Raw genomic sequence first — 15,921 nt, forward strand, 5'->3', positions numbered from 1 at the left:
AAAAACCAAATAAGAACATTTTTTGTTCTCCAACTTTTTTATTCTCATTTACTGTTAATTAGTTGATTAACAATTTCTATTTATTATCTCATCTAATCTTATTTATCTTTGTTTTCACCATTTACCAGGTATTAAATTGTCACTGCAACAAATGTTTAAAGTTAAATAAACGATTGATTGATTTGTGTCTCTCTCTCTGTGAGTGTCTTTTGTTTACCAGTAAACAAACATGTTGATACAATTACTTTAAATTTTGGCCTGGACTTAAATTTTACCTTTTTTTGGACAATTGTGATTAACAGTGAAAACCTTTTTGACTAAAAATTAAATCCAGTGACAATCAACGCGAGTCCTTGACTGTGTTTTAAGTGTTTTAATTACCAACAATTTAAACTTAACCACCATCACCATTTATAAGACTAACATTTACCTATTCAATTTTATTTTCCTATCTCAACCCATTCTAATCAGGTCAAGGTTGATGATTTATCCAATTTGATTGGTTTTTTTTGTTTCTTTTTGTCTTTTCATTCATCCTCATTAATTTTTGTTTCTTAATTGAGCTAATTTTATATTCGTTATCCCATATCCATAACCATTATGTTACCATTGAACCTTGAGAAATTTAAGATTTCCAAGGTTTCCATCAATTAGATATTTGATTTCTCTCCGTTTTGTTTTTAATTCTATTAATTCTTGTAAACCAGTTAACCCATCAACTATTAACTTGTTCAACAATCACTAATTACTAATCACTCTAACTAACTAGTTCCTAAGGAGGTTTAATCACATTATGTAATTAGAGATTGAGACAAAATGAATGTTAATTGTAATTTAATGACTATCATTAGTGAAACATCAACATCAACATCATCTGAAAGTTAATCAATCTAATCATTTACAATTAACTTGGATTATGCTTTTCAACTTACTTTACATCATCAACAATTTAAGGTAAGTTAATCAATTATTCACCATATTTGTCCCTAGAAAATTAAGCTTGATTAGTTGATTTGTTTTCCAATTTCTTTGTGTCTGTTACTTTAACTATTATAACCTTAAAACACATTTGACCTTTTAAAAGATGATAATTAGTCAACTATTACAATTAATTTACCTGGAAGGATTTTAGTTGATTGACTAAATCAAATTTGATGCCATAATTTAATAGTAAAATCATTTGATTATCTTGTCATTCACCTTGCGGAGATATTTTCAATTCTGATAGTTGATTGAAGTTAATTGTTGATCAACGTGGAAACAATTGATCAGCGATAATTTTTTGTTTACAATTAGAGAAATTAATTTTATCTTATTCTTATCCTTTTGAGTTAATTGTTTACAATATTGAGAGATACAATTAAGAGTTACCTTTGTATTAATGTATTTTTGTAAAAGTTAAAAAGGATTTCCGTATATGTACAATTATTATAATGAAAATAGACAATTAAATAACGATAATCAAAATTAATTGCTCATTTCATCGGTAACAAAACTAATTGTAATCAATCAACAATCAAATTAATCAATGATTCATGAATCATCAATCTCATAGAAGTGTAAAAGTTAATTTATAAGCTTAATTAGTTGATCAAATTGTTTGATCATGCTTTTTATTTAATAGAAATAAATAACAGATCAAATTTATCATACTAATTGTAAACAATTAATTAGGGGGAAAATTTTCACTTGTTTCTATTTTTAATCAACAATCAAAATCTCAAGTGGTTAAGAAGATGATCTAGTTAGACAGTTGATCAAATCTTTGATTAGCTGCTCTTTAAACTAGTTTAATAGTTACAATTGAATCGAACGAGTAAATGAAATTAAGATTAATTTTAACAAAATTTAATCGAAAACATTTTTTTTTCTTTTTTCTCATTTTTCGAACTTCGAATTTGGTTTTTGAAAAGCGCGGGCTCGACATTTTTCTCTTTTCCCCTTTTGAAGAAAAAGAAAAATCTTCACAATAAAAGATTTAGATTTTTTTTGGTAACTATCTTTCAATTGTTTTCTTTTCTTTTCCTCTTTTAATTTCTTCCAAATAGTTTATCAGAATGTTGATCATCGTCTTGTTCTAACAACTATTGAGTCTATTTGTTTATGGTTTACTTCCTGGTGTCCAAGGATGGTGAATCTTTCTTCTGTATTTCAACCTTATTTGCTGATCAAATTCATTGGTAACTAATAGTAGAGCCTCTCTCTTTTCTATTGATGTGAAGAGAAAAATAGAGAAAAAGAGAAGGAGAGAAAGAGAGAGAGAGAGAGTGAGAGAGAAAAGTGTATGTAAGAAGAGTAAAAAAGACAACAATAATAAAGGAATATCAACTATATCCATAATATATATTCCCATCAAAATTGTGAAAACGAATTTGCTTTTTTCTCTTATAAACATCATCGAGATCCTATTAACCACCTTCATGACTGTGATTCCAATTTGGTTGATTTTTCATTAATTGTCTGGTTTTTTCACGTGGTTCCAACTAGATTATTGTAAACCAGTTGTTCTTGGCCTCACTGATATTTCTGTCAAACACACTCACATACCTACTACATACACTCATATTCTTCGCTTACATTTACCAATACACTCACACACACACAAACACAAAAGACAGATTGGGTCTTCTTCCTGTTTACCTCTTAGGAAATGTCCTCGACGAAAGGACAGAGTATATTGGAAAAATGGTTACAAGATATGCCCAATAGTAATCAGAGATCGGTGAAAAGAGAAAAACGAGACTGTGATGATCTGTTGGCAAGTAAAACGAGTAGCTCGTCCAACCTATTCCTCAACCAGTTTTTACCATCAGTATCAGCTTTACCCTCATTACCATCATCTGCATCATCATCTTCAGCAACATCAAGCTCAACGGGACCGATAAACAACGGATTAAGGGCTCAAGATTTATCTAAACTACCTAAGGTAAATTATCTTACATGAAAGAACAAGCATTTTATTTTCATTCAAAGTCTCTTCTCAACTGATTGAAGCTCCATTGTCTCACCCTTTCTTCTTATATCGAGTGTGTATTCTCTATCGATTTTCAGGCCAAGGGATTGATTCACATCAGTTTTAGCTTCAAAACTCAAATTCTTTTCAAATGATTTCTCAAAATTAATCTGTTCATTAAGTCCAATTCCAATCCTCATGAAATTATTTCTCTTCTCCATTACAGAAAGTACCTGATAGCGTTCAAGATTTAACCAATTGTATAGATGCTAAAAGTATTAAAGGAGTATTTGGTTGGTCTACTGTCAACGATATTCCTTTACCTGTAATCCTACGAGAGGATCAAAAATTGGTACCAGTCAGGGTTGTTGAACTAAAGGTAATATCTCATTTTCTTTCTCGATCCTCACATTGTTTACATGGATGGAGTTATGTCATGTTTGAAATATCTTGCATTTTCTATCTCTTGCAACATTACAAATCTCTATAAGTTTCAAGATTCCATGTTACTCTTTCAATCTTTTGCTTTGTTCTTATCTTTTCATCTTCATTTATCTGTTATCAGGTCATTGGTAAATACAGTGAATCCTTACCATGGACAGTATTCTCTTGTATAAATGTCCGTAGTTACTACATTACAGACAATGAGGCAAAACTATTAAATGAAATCAATGGATTCCACTGTAATTATCTCTATGGCTTTGAGCAATTCACCTCAAAGGACGTAGTCGTCTGCCTCTCTGATGTTGTAGCCCTAAATAAATTCTTGGAGCAAAGTGAACAAATCTTCAATCAAGGTCTTTCTAAAGCTGACGTCGATGGTCTCGGTTTTATTAATGTATCGGGATACGTGATATTGCCTTATATTAGCAAGAAAACAGTTTGTAATAAAACATCAACAGCATCTCCTCCACCTGAAGCCACCACTACACCTCCTCCGACACCGACAAGTAGTAGTAACAATGCTGCTTCTAACAATAACATCCCAAGTACTGAAAATGAATCTTCAAACGATGATGGTAATGGTTTACCGACCAGTGAATCCAATCCTGACAATGAAGATAGTTCAAGTTTCGTGGTACAAAAGTACGTCCCTGAGTCGTTGAGCACCAAATTTTTCCTGTTGGTTAAAGAGAACAAAATTGAAATGACTGAATGGGATGCATCTTATTTAAAAATGTTGTATATATATGCAGGTATTGACAACTGTCAGATTCCTCCAAATGATAAATTGTGTTTACTTAGTGACCTCAAATGGGATTCGTCTCTGTGTCCACTGCAAATAGAGGAATGTGATCCTAGAGGAGGTCAGAATTACCATCCACCTAAAAACTATCTTACCTCACCATATACACACCGTGGACCTGAAAGAGTAGCCATGGACCTGAATTCTCATCTCAGTCACCATCTTCACTTACATTCTCATTTAAACCCTCATCCTCATCCCCAACCCGTTCTTCAATCTCATCATCATCAAACACGTTCAGTTTTCTCAATGCAGAACTCAAGTAAACAGAACACGAATAACCATCATAACCATAGCCACTCTCATGTCACCCACCATCATCAACCACTCAACTCTAGCAATTGTATCAATCATAATCAATCTTGGCCTCTTTCACCGGCTAACCGAAAAATATCCAGATTATAGATTGTAATAAATTAAAAAATTCAAAAACTACAAAATTTGAAGTTTCAAAATGTTATTTTAATATTTTAGCCAATATCGATATTGAAAATTTAACTACTTCGCTTGAGAGCCAATCGTTTATCTCTCTCCTCGGCGACAGTGAGACGGATACCCCGACCCTTGGGAAGTGAAATATAAGGTTTGGATCCTTTTCCGATAACGAAAATGTAATTCAATCTGAAAATGAAACAAAATGAAACAAGATTAGAAATTTCAATACCATTGTAATAGACAAAATGTTAAAATTCGTGTCAGGAAGACTAATCTAACTTTCATAGAGATCAAGAATTATGGACAATATTTGTCATCATCGAATGTTAGATTTTCCATTAAACAAGAGAAGAATTTTACCTGGTAGCGAAAGAATGTCCTCGAGAATCTTTAACGTGTACAATATCGAAACTACCAGGATGTCGCTCCCTAGAGGTAATAGTACCGATTCGACCCAAATTGTGCCCTCCAGTGACCATGCAAAGGTTACCAGTTTCAAATTTCAAGAAATCCAAGATTTTACCAGTGGCAATTTCGATTCGGACTGAGTCGTTTGGCTTGATCAGGGGATCAGGATACCGAATAGTTCGTCCATCATGTGTAACAATGAAGGGAACTCCTTTGGGTCCAGTAGCAACTCGCTTGACCTTACAAAGTTTGTACTAAAAATAACAAAATTACAATTAGCCACGTGGTTTGAAAAAGGTTGATTCCATTCAACTTACAGTTGCCTCTTCAGGCCTAATTCTGTGGAGGGTAAATCGACCCTTAACATCATAAAGAATTCTGTAATAATCCTTAGTTCGATCGATGGTTAAAACATCTGAAATGAAATAAATAAAATGATTAGAATTGTACAGCAAATGGGTAATTCTCACAGACAATAAGTAGTGTATACAACGAGAGACCATATTGCGATGCTTTATTTTAAGCCTTAGTTTGAACAATAAACAAATTCATTTGTTAAATGTCTTCGATAAAGGCTCTCTCTCTATTTCCCTTTAATGACCAAGATAAACTTACCCATGAAACCAGCAGGATAATTAGAATCAGTTCTAACTTTACCATCAACTTTGATGGTACGTTGCATGACAATCTTGGTAACTTCAGCATTAGTTAAAGCAAACTTGAGTCGATTTCTCAAAATGATTACGAGAGGAATGGATTCTCGTAATTTGTGTGGACCAGTTGATGGACGAGGAGCGAAAACACCACCTAATTTGTCCAACATCCATGATTTTGGGGCTGCTAATCGCTTAAGATGCTTCTTTAAACCACGAGCCTATTCAAGAACAAGAGAGAAACCATAACAAAGATTCAAGTATTAACACCAAGTCCAAATGATTAGACAACAAGCAAATTCACAGGATCGAAACAACACAGGACAGGTCATCGAAAACAATCAAACTTACCATGATTAATTAATTAAATTACTAAACAAAACAAATTATATAAATACACCAAACTACCGAAACCGATTTAGAAAACGGAAACAGAATTGAAAGGAAGTTATCCTAGTGGCGATAAAAGTGACATCTAACATTCAGTTTCTTAAAATTCTTCGAGCGGGAAATTTAATTCTTTTCCATTCCAATTAAAACAAATTACTTTTCATCTTTTCTATTGCAATTAGAATCATTTGAATCTATCAGTTCGACAAATTAACTTTATTAAGAGATAATAAATTGTTCTATTTAATTGATATAAAGAACAATTTCTAGTAATCAGATTGTTTTCTTTCTCCAATAAGAAAAAGAGTTCATAGTAACCGCGGTTTCTTTTTCTTGGTTTCAAGAGAAAAAAAAATTTTCATGTGTTTGTAATTTTTTGATTTTCTTATTAAATTAATTTCTTTTTAAGAAGAATTAACTTATTAATTATGTTTATTAATAATCTTTCATTGGCTGTTAAAGGTTCTATTAGGAAACATGGAGCTACATTAATTTGGTCGAGACATATTGTTGGTACTGGTGATAAATGGGTGAGTTTGATTTTCTGATTGATTCATTTTCAATGTTATTAATGTGTTGATATGATTTCTTAATCAATTGTTTATTTTGTAATTTGTTTTTGATGCTTTTAGGGCAATTCATCACTTGGAAAATTGTCTACTCTTGATTATGGTTCGTTGATTGATTCTCATGATGCTGGTAAATTGCCATTGGTAAATTTGGTCAAGTTAAATGAAGCTCAAGTCAAAATGATTGATAATTATTCAATTGGAGACTTGAAAATATTACCAAGTCTAATTAAGGATCCAATGTTTACTGCTAAGAAGAAAAGGAGATCAAAAGATAAACAATCTGCTAGAGATTCTGATAAAGAAGACGAAGATGATGATGATGATGATGACGACGATGACGACGATGAGCTGGTTCCCATTGACTATGTAGATTTGGACATCGAGACGGGTAATCTCAGATTAGACGCTGTGATGAAAGTGGCCCTTCCGATACCAAGAAGTAAAATTGATGCTTTACATGCTGAAGATAAGATTCGAGTTAACGGTGAACGGGTTCAAAAAAGGTCTATGGATGTCGGCGAAGGAGATGTAGTTGATATGATCAATGGTCGAAATCGTGCAAACAGTAATCTATTAGACATTCGTCGATTCAAATTAATGTCGGTTCCCGAATTTAAAACGGCCAAAGATCGAGTTAAATTTAAAATTCGTCGATGGCCTTCATTAACTATCGAAAACTACAAAATTCATCCATTTGAAAGTTTGGTACTAAGAGAGGAGGAAGAAACAAGGACAAGATCGTAAATCATTTTATACTAATTCCAATCATAATTGTATCTCTCCTAATTCATATTCTGTATTTAAACAAATCTATTAATAGTTTCAATTAGTAAAATTAAAATATAATGTTAATCTAATCAATTTTGATCAATTCTAATAAAAAAAAAGACAACTGAATGTGTCAAATTAAATCACGAAAGTACATTGATCTTAATTGCCTCTTAATCACATTGACAAAGATCCCTCATAATTAATTAGGCAAATTGGTATGTAAATCAGTAATTACGATTGATACAATTAAATTATTTTTGAAGATCAAGGTTAAATTGTCTAATAATTAATCAGTTTCCATGGTTAAGTTGATTAACCTTTCACCGTGACAAAGGTTTGATTACAATTTCTAATTACTCAATGATACGGGCCGTGAGTTAATCATAATTATCCCATCAATTAATTGTAATTAAAAGAGTGTAACCAATGAAAATGATAAATAGTTGATGATGATGTTAATCAATGATCAGTGAGTGTCTTAATTGTTACTGTTAACATCATAATCAGCAAAGTTTGAATCCAAAAAGTTGGAAAAACAAAAGTCAAATCATGTTGGTACAATTAATTTTTTTCTCGTTAATTTTAATTGTTTCATCAAGTGTATTACGTTATAGTGACTCTTCAATAAATGAGAATAACAATTTAGTTAATGATAATGGTGAAGAAAATGAGGATTTAATCATTAAACGTTACCAATTAGCGAAGGATCAAAAACATGGTTTCATTTATGATCCAGTGAGTATTTGAAAGCACAATTAAAGTGCAACAATTAACTGATTCATTTGTTTCAGGATTTTTACACAACCGAAATTAAAAGAGATACAATTTATCCGTTGACTCGAGTTGATTTTGAACGGGGGTCATTTTTATCGGAAGACGATATAATCGGCAACGATAGTGTTTTATATTCATCTGATTACTATGAAGGCGACATTGTTGAAGATCTGGTAAGTGAAACAATTAACTAATTGCGAGTAGAATTTTTGACAAGAGAAAAATGTTTCGTTAATTGAATAGCGAGAGAGAAACGCAGTTCTCGAGGCGAGTAACACTTGGCCTAATGGACGAATACCTTATGTATTATCGAGAAAATTTAGCGAAAGAGATCGGGCCGTTATCGCTCGAGCGATGGCCACTTATCATAATAGTACTTGCGTTAAATTTGAAGCTCGAACCAACGACGATTCAGATTATATTTACATCTACCCTGGACTTGGTTGCGCTTCGCTTGTCGGCAAAGTGGGTCGAATGCAGCCCGTCCTGTTGGGCCGAGGTTGCGTCTACTCGGGAATCGTTGAACACGAGCTAATGCACGCAACGGGATTCTGGCATGAGCAAAGTCGAGCCGATCGAGATTCTTTCGTTAAAATTAACTGGGACAATATTGAAAGAGGTAAGGAAAACACCAAACAACCAAATCGACTCTCGACTAATCAACTAATTGTTTCCTCAGGGATGGAATATAATTTTGCCAAATTAAGTCTTCGAGAAATAACTCACCTCGGTGAACCTTACGATTACAACAGTGTAATGCACTATGGAAGCCACGCTTTCGCTAAGGGATTTGGGGCCACAATCAGCCCGCTCAAGGACGGGGTCAGTATTGGTCAACGGCGAGGGTTAAGTGAGACTGACATTAAAAAAATCAACAAACTCTACAAATGTAATGATGAGAAACGAGTGTCAAAAAAATCAAAAAGAAAAGGTTAACAATTTACTTAATCAACTCGATTACAATTAATTTTCTCCTCATCAATTGGTCTCAACTAATTAAGATAGTTAATTGTTGAAAGTTTACCTTTGATTATTGATGAAAACTTTTTTACTTTCAATTATGTATTCATAATAATTTTGATACAATTAAAAGTTTTTTTTTATCATAAACTCACAATTAAAATCGTTGATTGTTTCAGTTTTTTTTTCTGATCAATTATATCCAACAATTTAAATTGGTAACCTCAATTATTACAATAATCAAACGGGATTCCCTTACCATTAATTCAAGGGCAATTAACCATTGTTGCTATTGTTAAGGTAACTTTAATTAGTTAATTACGAGGAATTAATTTTATTTGTTTTCATTCAGATTCATTAACTTTTCCAGTGATTATTAAAGTAAATTGTCTAGAATTGAAAAAATCCCTTTCGTTAACAATTGTGATTAAAAATGGAGACAAATTATCAATCCTTGTGGTAAATCAATCAATCGTATCGACTTATTAATTGTTAATAATTTCAACTACCGACGAAACAATCAAATCAAAGACAAATGAAAGTATAAATTTTCAGAATTGATTAGTTAATCATTTCATTTCCACTTCGATCATATTAGTGATTAGGTTAATCAAAATACCAATTACATTATGGTCAACGTAATTTCATTCGTAGTGATTTTATCAACTGGTAAGATATTAAATTGTGATCAATTGATTGTTACCAGTTAACTAATCATCTTTTCATCAACAGTATATTTAACAGTAATCGCTGATCCTGATTGTTCAAAGGCTGAAGAAGCGCTTGATAATTGTGGCCTTCATTTAGATTTAATCGACGACCAGGACATTCCAATTCCTAATAATGACGAAGAGATGAAAGATCATTGTTCGTAAGTGAATTAACCGATTGTTGTGATTAAATAATCAACTGATTAAATTTGAAATTCCAGGAAAATGTTCACTAATCTTGATTGTATTCGAGATTTCAACAAGAAATGTTTGAAACCATTTCCAAAGACACTTTTCGGGATGTTCGGACATGACCTGAGGAAAGAATTGAAACATCGATGTGATAAACCTGAAGGTCGAGCTGGTAAGTGATTAGTTAATTGTTCTCAGAGGAACAATAAGTTTAATTGCGATTTATCACTTGATTAGAATTCTTGAAACATGCTGAGTGTCTCCGACACAAAGAAAAACTTGGGCCGATTGTCCAATGTAAGAACAATTTCATCGGTCAACTCGAGTGGATAACAAGTTCGGTCAAGAAAGAGGACGAAACTGTGGCCGCTTGTTGTGCTTTCCACCAGGCCCATGACTGTTTTGCGACAAAAATCGAAGAGGTTTGCCATCCAATCACCGGATCAGGAACAAAGGAATACATTGATCAAGTCCTCGAATCAACAGTAAGTAATTAGGGACAATTAACGAAGTTTCATTGTTGAAATTCATTCGAAATTTAATTCCGCTCTGTCCAGGTCACCGAAGCCATTGATTACGCTTGTGGAAAATATAAAACTCTTGACCATTGTCACGAATTTTTGGATAAATCGATTTGGGACAAATTGTTCGAGATCGGTAAAGATGCGACCGCTGCTGGAGTTAATGTCCATCATCGATCGTCAATAACTGCAGTAGTTGATTTACTTAATCAATTCGATAATGGTCAGTCTTAATTGCGATCGTCATTCTCGTCTTCTAACTGAGAAAATTCCGGCAAATCTAAAGTTATTTAATTAATTAGTAATACAGAGTTTAATGAATGGAAAACATCAAAATTGTTATTAAATTGATTTTTGTTTCACTTCAACTGATTAGATTTTTTGACTTAATTACAATTAAACTGCAATTTACAAAGTTGTGTATCAAAATTTTCGTTATTTGATTCGGTTGATCTTGCAAATGTAAACAGGTCCAACATTGTTGATTATATTGGGTAAGACCTGAGTTCCATAACGAAATGTATGAAATCGGTAGAGACCTCGAAGTGGCCTAAATGCTTCCTTCAATTCACTGATGCTAAAAGTACTCGAAGTTGTTTGAGAAAGTTCATAAAGAGACATATGAACCACTCCATCGTTTTGAATGGGTGAAAGTGTATTTGTAGTATAAATTAATGATCCACCAGGTTTTAATAGTTCTAATCCTTTCATTAGAATTGATTTTTGTTTGCTCGGCAACGTAATCCTTTCATTGGATCGCGTGGGTTTGAAATAATTATCGTAATTATCCTGGATTGCAAGTCGGTCATTTGTCGACGGCACATCGACCAAAACTTTGTCAAAAGCTGAATTTAGATCAACATCTTCGGCTGAACATTGTTCTAAATGATAGGAAGAGGCGAGACTTGGAGTTCGAGGAAGGAAATCAGATACTTTCTGACGGAGAATCGAGAATCGAGTTTTGTCCGAGTCACACGCGAACAGGAAAGATGGACGAAATGTAGATAACATTAGAAGTGTTTTTCCTCCAGGAGCAGCACACAAATCAGCAACTCGATCTCTAGGTTTCAACCCTAAGGCTAAAACGGGTAATATGGCAGCAGAATCTATGAGTAGATAGTCAACCATTCCGTTTGACAAACTTGGAGGATCAAAGGATTCTAATGATTCTCGAGGAAAACTGAAGATCTTGGGAGTTTCAGGAATTTCCAGCGAAGGCTCTACAACATTTTCTACATCAAACTCGAGACTTGGATCATAGAAACGATAATAAGTATCCTTATCAACTATTTCCTCTTCATACTTCATCTCACTGGATGGAACAAAATCATTCAGGTCAATGTTACTCGATAAATTTTCCATGAATCCTTCCTTGTCCCGCAAAGAATCAACGTCGGTCTGAAACATCTCGAGAATATTTTCAGGATCACTAGCCGCTGAAAGGACTCCTCCAAGTTCTCCATCACTTATGTCCGATACTTCGATGTCACTTTCGATTTCATCAACAGTAACTCCTTTTTCCATGGCTGTTTGAATACGTTTTGCCTCTCTAAGAACAAAACAATACCATTAGTTGAAATCGTTAGTAATTCTAATCATGTTACCTTTTCTCTTCAAGTAGTTTTTTCCGTAATTTTTGACGCTCATAATGTCTCCTGTATTTAGAATAGAAATGACTTAAATTTGAAGCCCCTTTGATCGCAAAAGTGGCCGAAATTTCATCCGGATCCTTAGCGAATGGATTGACCACAGCAACACATTTATTAGGCCAATGCAAAGCGATTCTTATTGATAACCATTTATCCTCGTAAACTTTGGGATAAAACGAATCGAAATGTTGAAGAGCATAATCTTTGGGAAGTACTGCTTTGTTTAGTTTATGCTAGAAAAATAGACAATCAATTGATTAAAGTGATTAGTTGATTGTTAAACGAAATGAACAACAACATTGAAAACAAAAGAAAAGCCAAAAATAAACTTACCCATTTCTCACCAAGAGCAACAGCATTTCTAGACCAGATCAACGCGAATCCTTGTCTCTTAATAGTATTTCTAACACTCCAAGAAAGATTATTAATAAACATCACAATTAATTACCAACAATTAAACAATTGCAACCACAATAAACACATGATTGGAAATGAAAAAGACGCAATCATATGGCGTTACTATGGTAACCAAAATGAGCGAAAATTTTTTTCAAACTTAACCAAAACTCAAAACTCAATTAACTTTTTCAACTTTTTTAATTTTCCTTTAATTTGATTGATTAAATTTTTGTAATTCCGAAATGATTAATGAATAATTCATATTTTCTTATGAATACAAACTTGTTGGTTAATTTTTTCGTAAAGAAAAAATGTTAATTTCTCTTCTTACTCGACCAAGTAACTCTTACAATTAGTTAATTGTTGCAATTTACTATCGTTTGTTATTATTATAATCGTCATAAAAGTATAATAAATATAATCGGGAAACAATTGTGTTCAGGGTTATACGGTTAATTGATCATGTAAAACATTTAAATCATAACTTTAATTCAGATCATTAAAAAAATCTCTCAATCTAATCAAAAATTGATCAACAATTAACTTTATTATTATCATTTCAATTTCAATCTAAAATTGAGAGGATCAATATACTTTTATCAACATCAATTCAAGATGAAAAATGAAGATTAATTAGTAAAATGATCAACCAAATTAATCAATATAATAACAAGATGATCGGTGAATTGATTTAATTGTTAATCCAATGAGGATGTTAAATTGTAGTGATTAAAAATGTATCTTAACCTTGGAGATGATTGAAAAGATTAAGAGGAAAACGTTTGGTCATTAAATTGGTCAAGAATAAAATTTGATTGATTTATGTGATTAACAGAAATAAATTGTTGTATTAACAATGGATTAAGATTGGAAAATGTTTCAACTACAATCAAGATTAAATATCTACAATTTAGTTTAATCATTTTAGTGAGAAATTGTAAACCAAAAGTGACCTTGAATGTTACGTTCAATCAACTCCCTGATCCGTGATAAAATTAATCCATTGGAGATAAAGGTGATCACTAGAGTGGAACCGGAAGTGGGCTGAACTTATCGAGGGAGTTGGAAAATATTCTCATGCTGAACTTGGAACCAGCGAAAAAAAAAACGGAAATTCACAATGTCCAAGGTCCAACATTCAACGATTGTCCTTTAACAATCAACGTCTCACAATCAGTGTCAACTCATCAGTCTATTGTTTAGACGGTTTGTTTTGTTTTCCAACAATTAAATTTGATTGTTGGACTTTTGTATCTTGAATGGTGAAAATCTAAAAGATTCAACATTAATCATGTTTAATTTAAGTTTCATCTTGTGTCCAATTACTTTGATATTATTGTTGTTCTCATCACAATCTAATGGACAATATTTCAATCCCTCAGGATTTAATTCACTTGATGGCTCATCGGATTTTATTGGTTCTAACGATTTCGGATTAAATGGATTAAATTTGGGCTCCAATGGAAATGAACTTTTCGGTCGACGACAATATGGACAACCCGCTGAATTTGCTCATTCCCATGATAATTTTGATCGGGAGAAAACCTCAGATGAGATAATCTCGGCAAGGATTAACCCATTGCCCCATATATTTAATCCTGGATTAAGACGAGGATTAGTGGGATTACAACATATCGAAGCTCGTTATCATAAAAAACCAGCACCTCAACGGGAACTATTAAGACCACTTTTACTATTAACTAATCCATCAGCTAAGTGATTAACTTAAATTGTCATTAAATCAACTGTAAAAACTATTACTTTTTCTTAAACGATGTAAATTAATTTCTTCAGTAACGTTACAATTAACTCTTAATTAAATCAATTGCATTCACTATCTAACGAATCCCTCATTTCTTAATCATAACCATCACCAACAATTAAGCTACTCCAAGTATCACAATCAATTAAACAATTCTAATCATCTTCGTGCTATATTTAAATATTGATCATTTGTTGATTAAAAGCAATCCTATGATAACAATCAATTGTTGATTGGAACGTGTTGAAACAATTAACTTAAAAATAGTGTATTGGTTGATTGTGACAATCACGATTAACAAATGTAAGAATGAAAATTGATTACTTGAAACAATTAAGAAAACAAAAACAAATCAAAACTTTAATTTCAATTTCAACTTGAATTTAGTTTAATACATTACATTTGAGATGGAAATTTGAATTCAGTTTAATTAAAATGTCTCTCATTACAATTACTCAACAATTAATTTATTTTCTAGTGTTTCAATCAACAGTTTCTCTGAGAATTAATTTAATTCCAAGATTACAATTATCTCCGATAAAATTGTTAACAAGACGTTTTTCCAACTCTCCATTAAATGTCCAACCGATTAACAATCAACAAATTGTTGATCACAAATCAATGGCAACACCAGTGATCACTTATTATCCACTTAAATCAAATCAAGTTAATCACCAACCTCAGTTAATTTTCATCCCAATCTCGGGAATGAGCCAATTACCAATTCCACCTCCAATGATGATGATTAATCAACTTGGAGCAATTAACTCAGTGATTAAAAAGTGGCCCAAATATTATTTACCTAAAGGATTTGTTAAGAATTACAGTTTATTCAAACCTTTTCGATCAACAATTAACCTTAAATTTGAATCGAATCCAATTGGATTTAAAGAATTGAGACATTTCGGTCAACCGAGAATCAATTCAGTTTCTCATGATTATTTCGACCGAGAAAGAACTCCAGAAGAAATCGAATCATCTGAAACTTTCCCTGTTTTCATGGTGAATGCTTGGATCGCCGATTGGGTGACCAGATTCAATAGACTCGAATTCGATTATGCCTCCAAACCAGAACATAGAACTCGAACCATGACAAAAGCCCTTCGAACGATTCTCAACGCAATTGGATGAAAATTTCAATAATCAAATCGAGTGGAAATTTTTTCGTTAATTAAACATCTTCTCAAACATTGTTCAATCTTCTAATTGTTTTCTACTTTAAAACTGTTTAATCGCCATTTCATTTAATTGATGTACAATTAACATAAAAGTCAATTTCAAATCAATAACTTTTCTCAACGAATTTATTTTCATGATAACATTTGATAACAGTAATTATCATTTTCTCAAATTGATTTATCGTTAATTAAGTGAGAAAAAATCACAAACGGAATTTTAGCCTACGGAAGTTCAATTTTGAATATTGGGCAAGTTTCAATATCAAAATGAAACGCGTGATATGACAAGTCCAACAATGTGATCCATTGATTCTTGTCTTTGAATTAACGCTCTCAATAAACGTTTAC

The 15,921-nt window shown here is 32.4% G+C and overlaps 6 protein-coding genes across 8 annotated transcripts; 4 read left to right on the forward strand and 2 right to left on the reverse strand.

Annotated features, from left to right (window-relative positions):
- The first annotated feature begins 64 nt into the window (after positions 1–64).
- On the forward strand, positions 65–4,639 carry LOC128397228 (probable serine/threonine-protein kinase MARK-A). 3 transcript variants are annotated; one of them, XM_053357927.1, is made up of 5 exons: positions 65–954; positions 2,049–2,180; positions 2,488–2,926; positions 3,180–3,332; positions 3,519–4,639. In XM_053357927.1, the coding sequence occupies exons 3-5, from the start codon at positions 2,651–2,653 to the stop codon at positions 4,602–4,604; spliced, it is 1,515 nt and encodes a 504-aa protein (XP_053213902.1). In that variant the 5' UTR covers positions 65–954; positions 2,049–2,180; positions 2,488–2,650; the 3' UTR covers positions 4,605–4,639. The 3 variants fall into 3 exon arrangements, with proteins under 3 accessions (XP_053213902.1, XP_053213901.1, XP_053213903.1); XM_053357926.1 differs by having other exon boundaries at positions 2,049–2,926; XM_053357928.1 differs by lacking the exon at positions 2,049–2,180.
- Positions 4,640–6,185, reverse strand: LOC128397231 (40S ribosomal protein S4-like). The gene is made up of 5 exons (XM_053357931.1): positions 6,047–6,185; positions 5,658–5,916; positions 5,360–5,457; positions 4,995–5,296; positions 4,640–4,820 (listed from the first exon to the last, which is right to left on the reverse strand). Exons 1-5 carry the CDS (start codon positions 6,047–6,049, stop codon positions 4,694–4,696), a joined length of 789 nt encoding a protein of 262 aa, XP_053213906.1. The 5' UTR covers positions 6,050–6,185; the 3' UTR covers positions 4,640–4,693.
- Positions 6,186–6,438: 253 nt separating this feature from the next.
- LOC128397232 (mitochondrial transcription rescue factor 1-like) lies at positions 6,439–7,576 on the forward strand. The gene is made up of 2 exons (XM_053357932.1): positions 6,439–6,615; positions 6,718–7,576. The coding sequence occupies exons 1-2, from the start codon at positions 6,514–6,516 to the stop codon at positions 7,399–7,401; spliced, it is 786 nt and encodes a 261-aa protein (XP_053213907.1). The 5' UTR covers positions 6,439–6,513; the 3' UTR covers positions 7,402–7,576.
- Positions 7,577–7,873: 297 nt separating this feature from the next.
- LOC128397230 (hatching enzyme 1.2-like) lies at positions 7,874–9,439 on the forward strand. Its single transcript, XM_053357930.1, has 4 exons — positions 7,874–8,163; positions 8,220–8,375; positions 8,446–8,821; positions 8,882–9,439. The coding sequence occupies exons 1-4, from the start codon at positions 7,978–7,980 to the stop codon at positions 9,136–9,138; spliced, it is 975 nt and encodes a 324-aa protein (XP_053213905.1). The 5' UTR covers positions 7,874–7,977; the 3' UTR covers positions 9,139–9,439.
- A 222-nt stretch (positions 9,440–9,661) lies between these two features.
- On the forward strand, positions 9,662–10,953 carry LOC128397233 (uncharacterized). Its single transcript, XM_053357933.1, has 5 exons — positions 9,662–9,831; positions 9,895–10,033; positions 10,094–10,236; positions 10,302–10,549; positions 10,622–10,953. Exons 1-5 carry the CDS (start codon positions 9,792–9,794, stop codon positions 10,817–10,819), a joined length of 768 nt encoding a protein of 255 aa, XP_053213908.1. The 5' UTR covers positions 9,662–9,791; the 3' UTR covers positions 10,820–10,953.
- Positions 10,898–12,736, reverse strand: LOC128397229 (5-methylcytosine rRNA methyltransferase nsun-4-like). The gene is made up of 3 exons (XM_053357929.1): positions 12,568–12,736; positions 12,190–12,467; positions 10,898–12,134 (listed from the first exon to the last, which is right to left on the reverse strand). Exons 1-3 carry the CDS (start codon positions 12,667–12,669, stop codon positions 11,021–11,023), a joined length of 1,494 nt encoding a protein of 497 aa, XP_053213904.1. The 5' UTR covers positions 12,670–12,736; the 3' UTR covers positions 10,898–11,020.
- Positions 12,737–15,921: the final 3,185 nt, after the last annotated feature.

Source organism: Panonychus citri, unplaced genomic scaffold (assembly GCF_014898815.1).
Source record: "Panonychus citri isolate SS breed McGregor unplaced genomic scaffold, ASM1489881v1 Contig00028, whole genome shotgun sequence".
NCBI classification, from domain to species: Eukaryota; Metazoa; Arthropoda; class Arachnida; order Trombidiformes; family Tetranychidae; genus Panonychus; species Panonychus citri.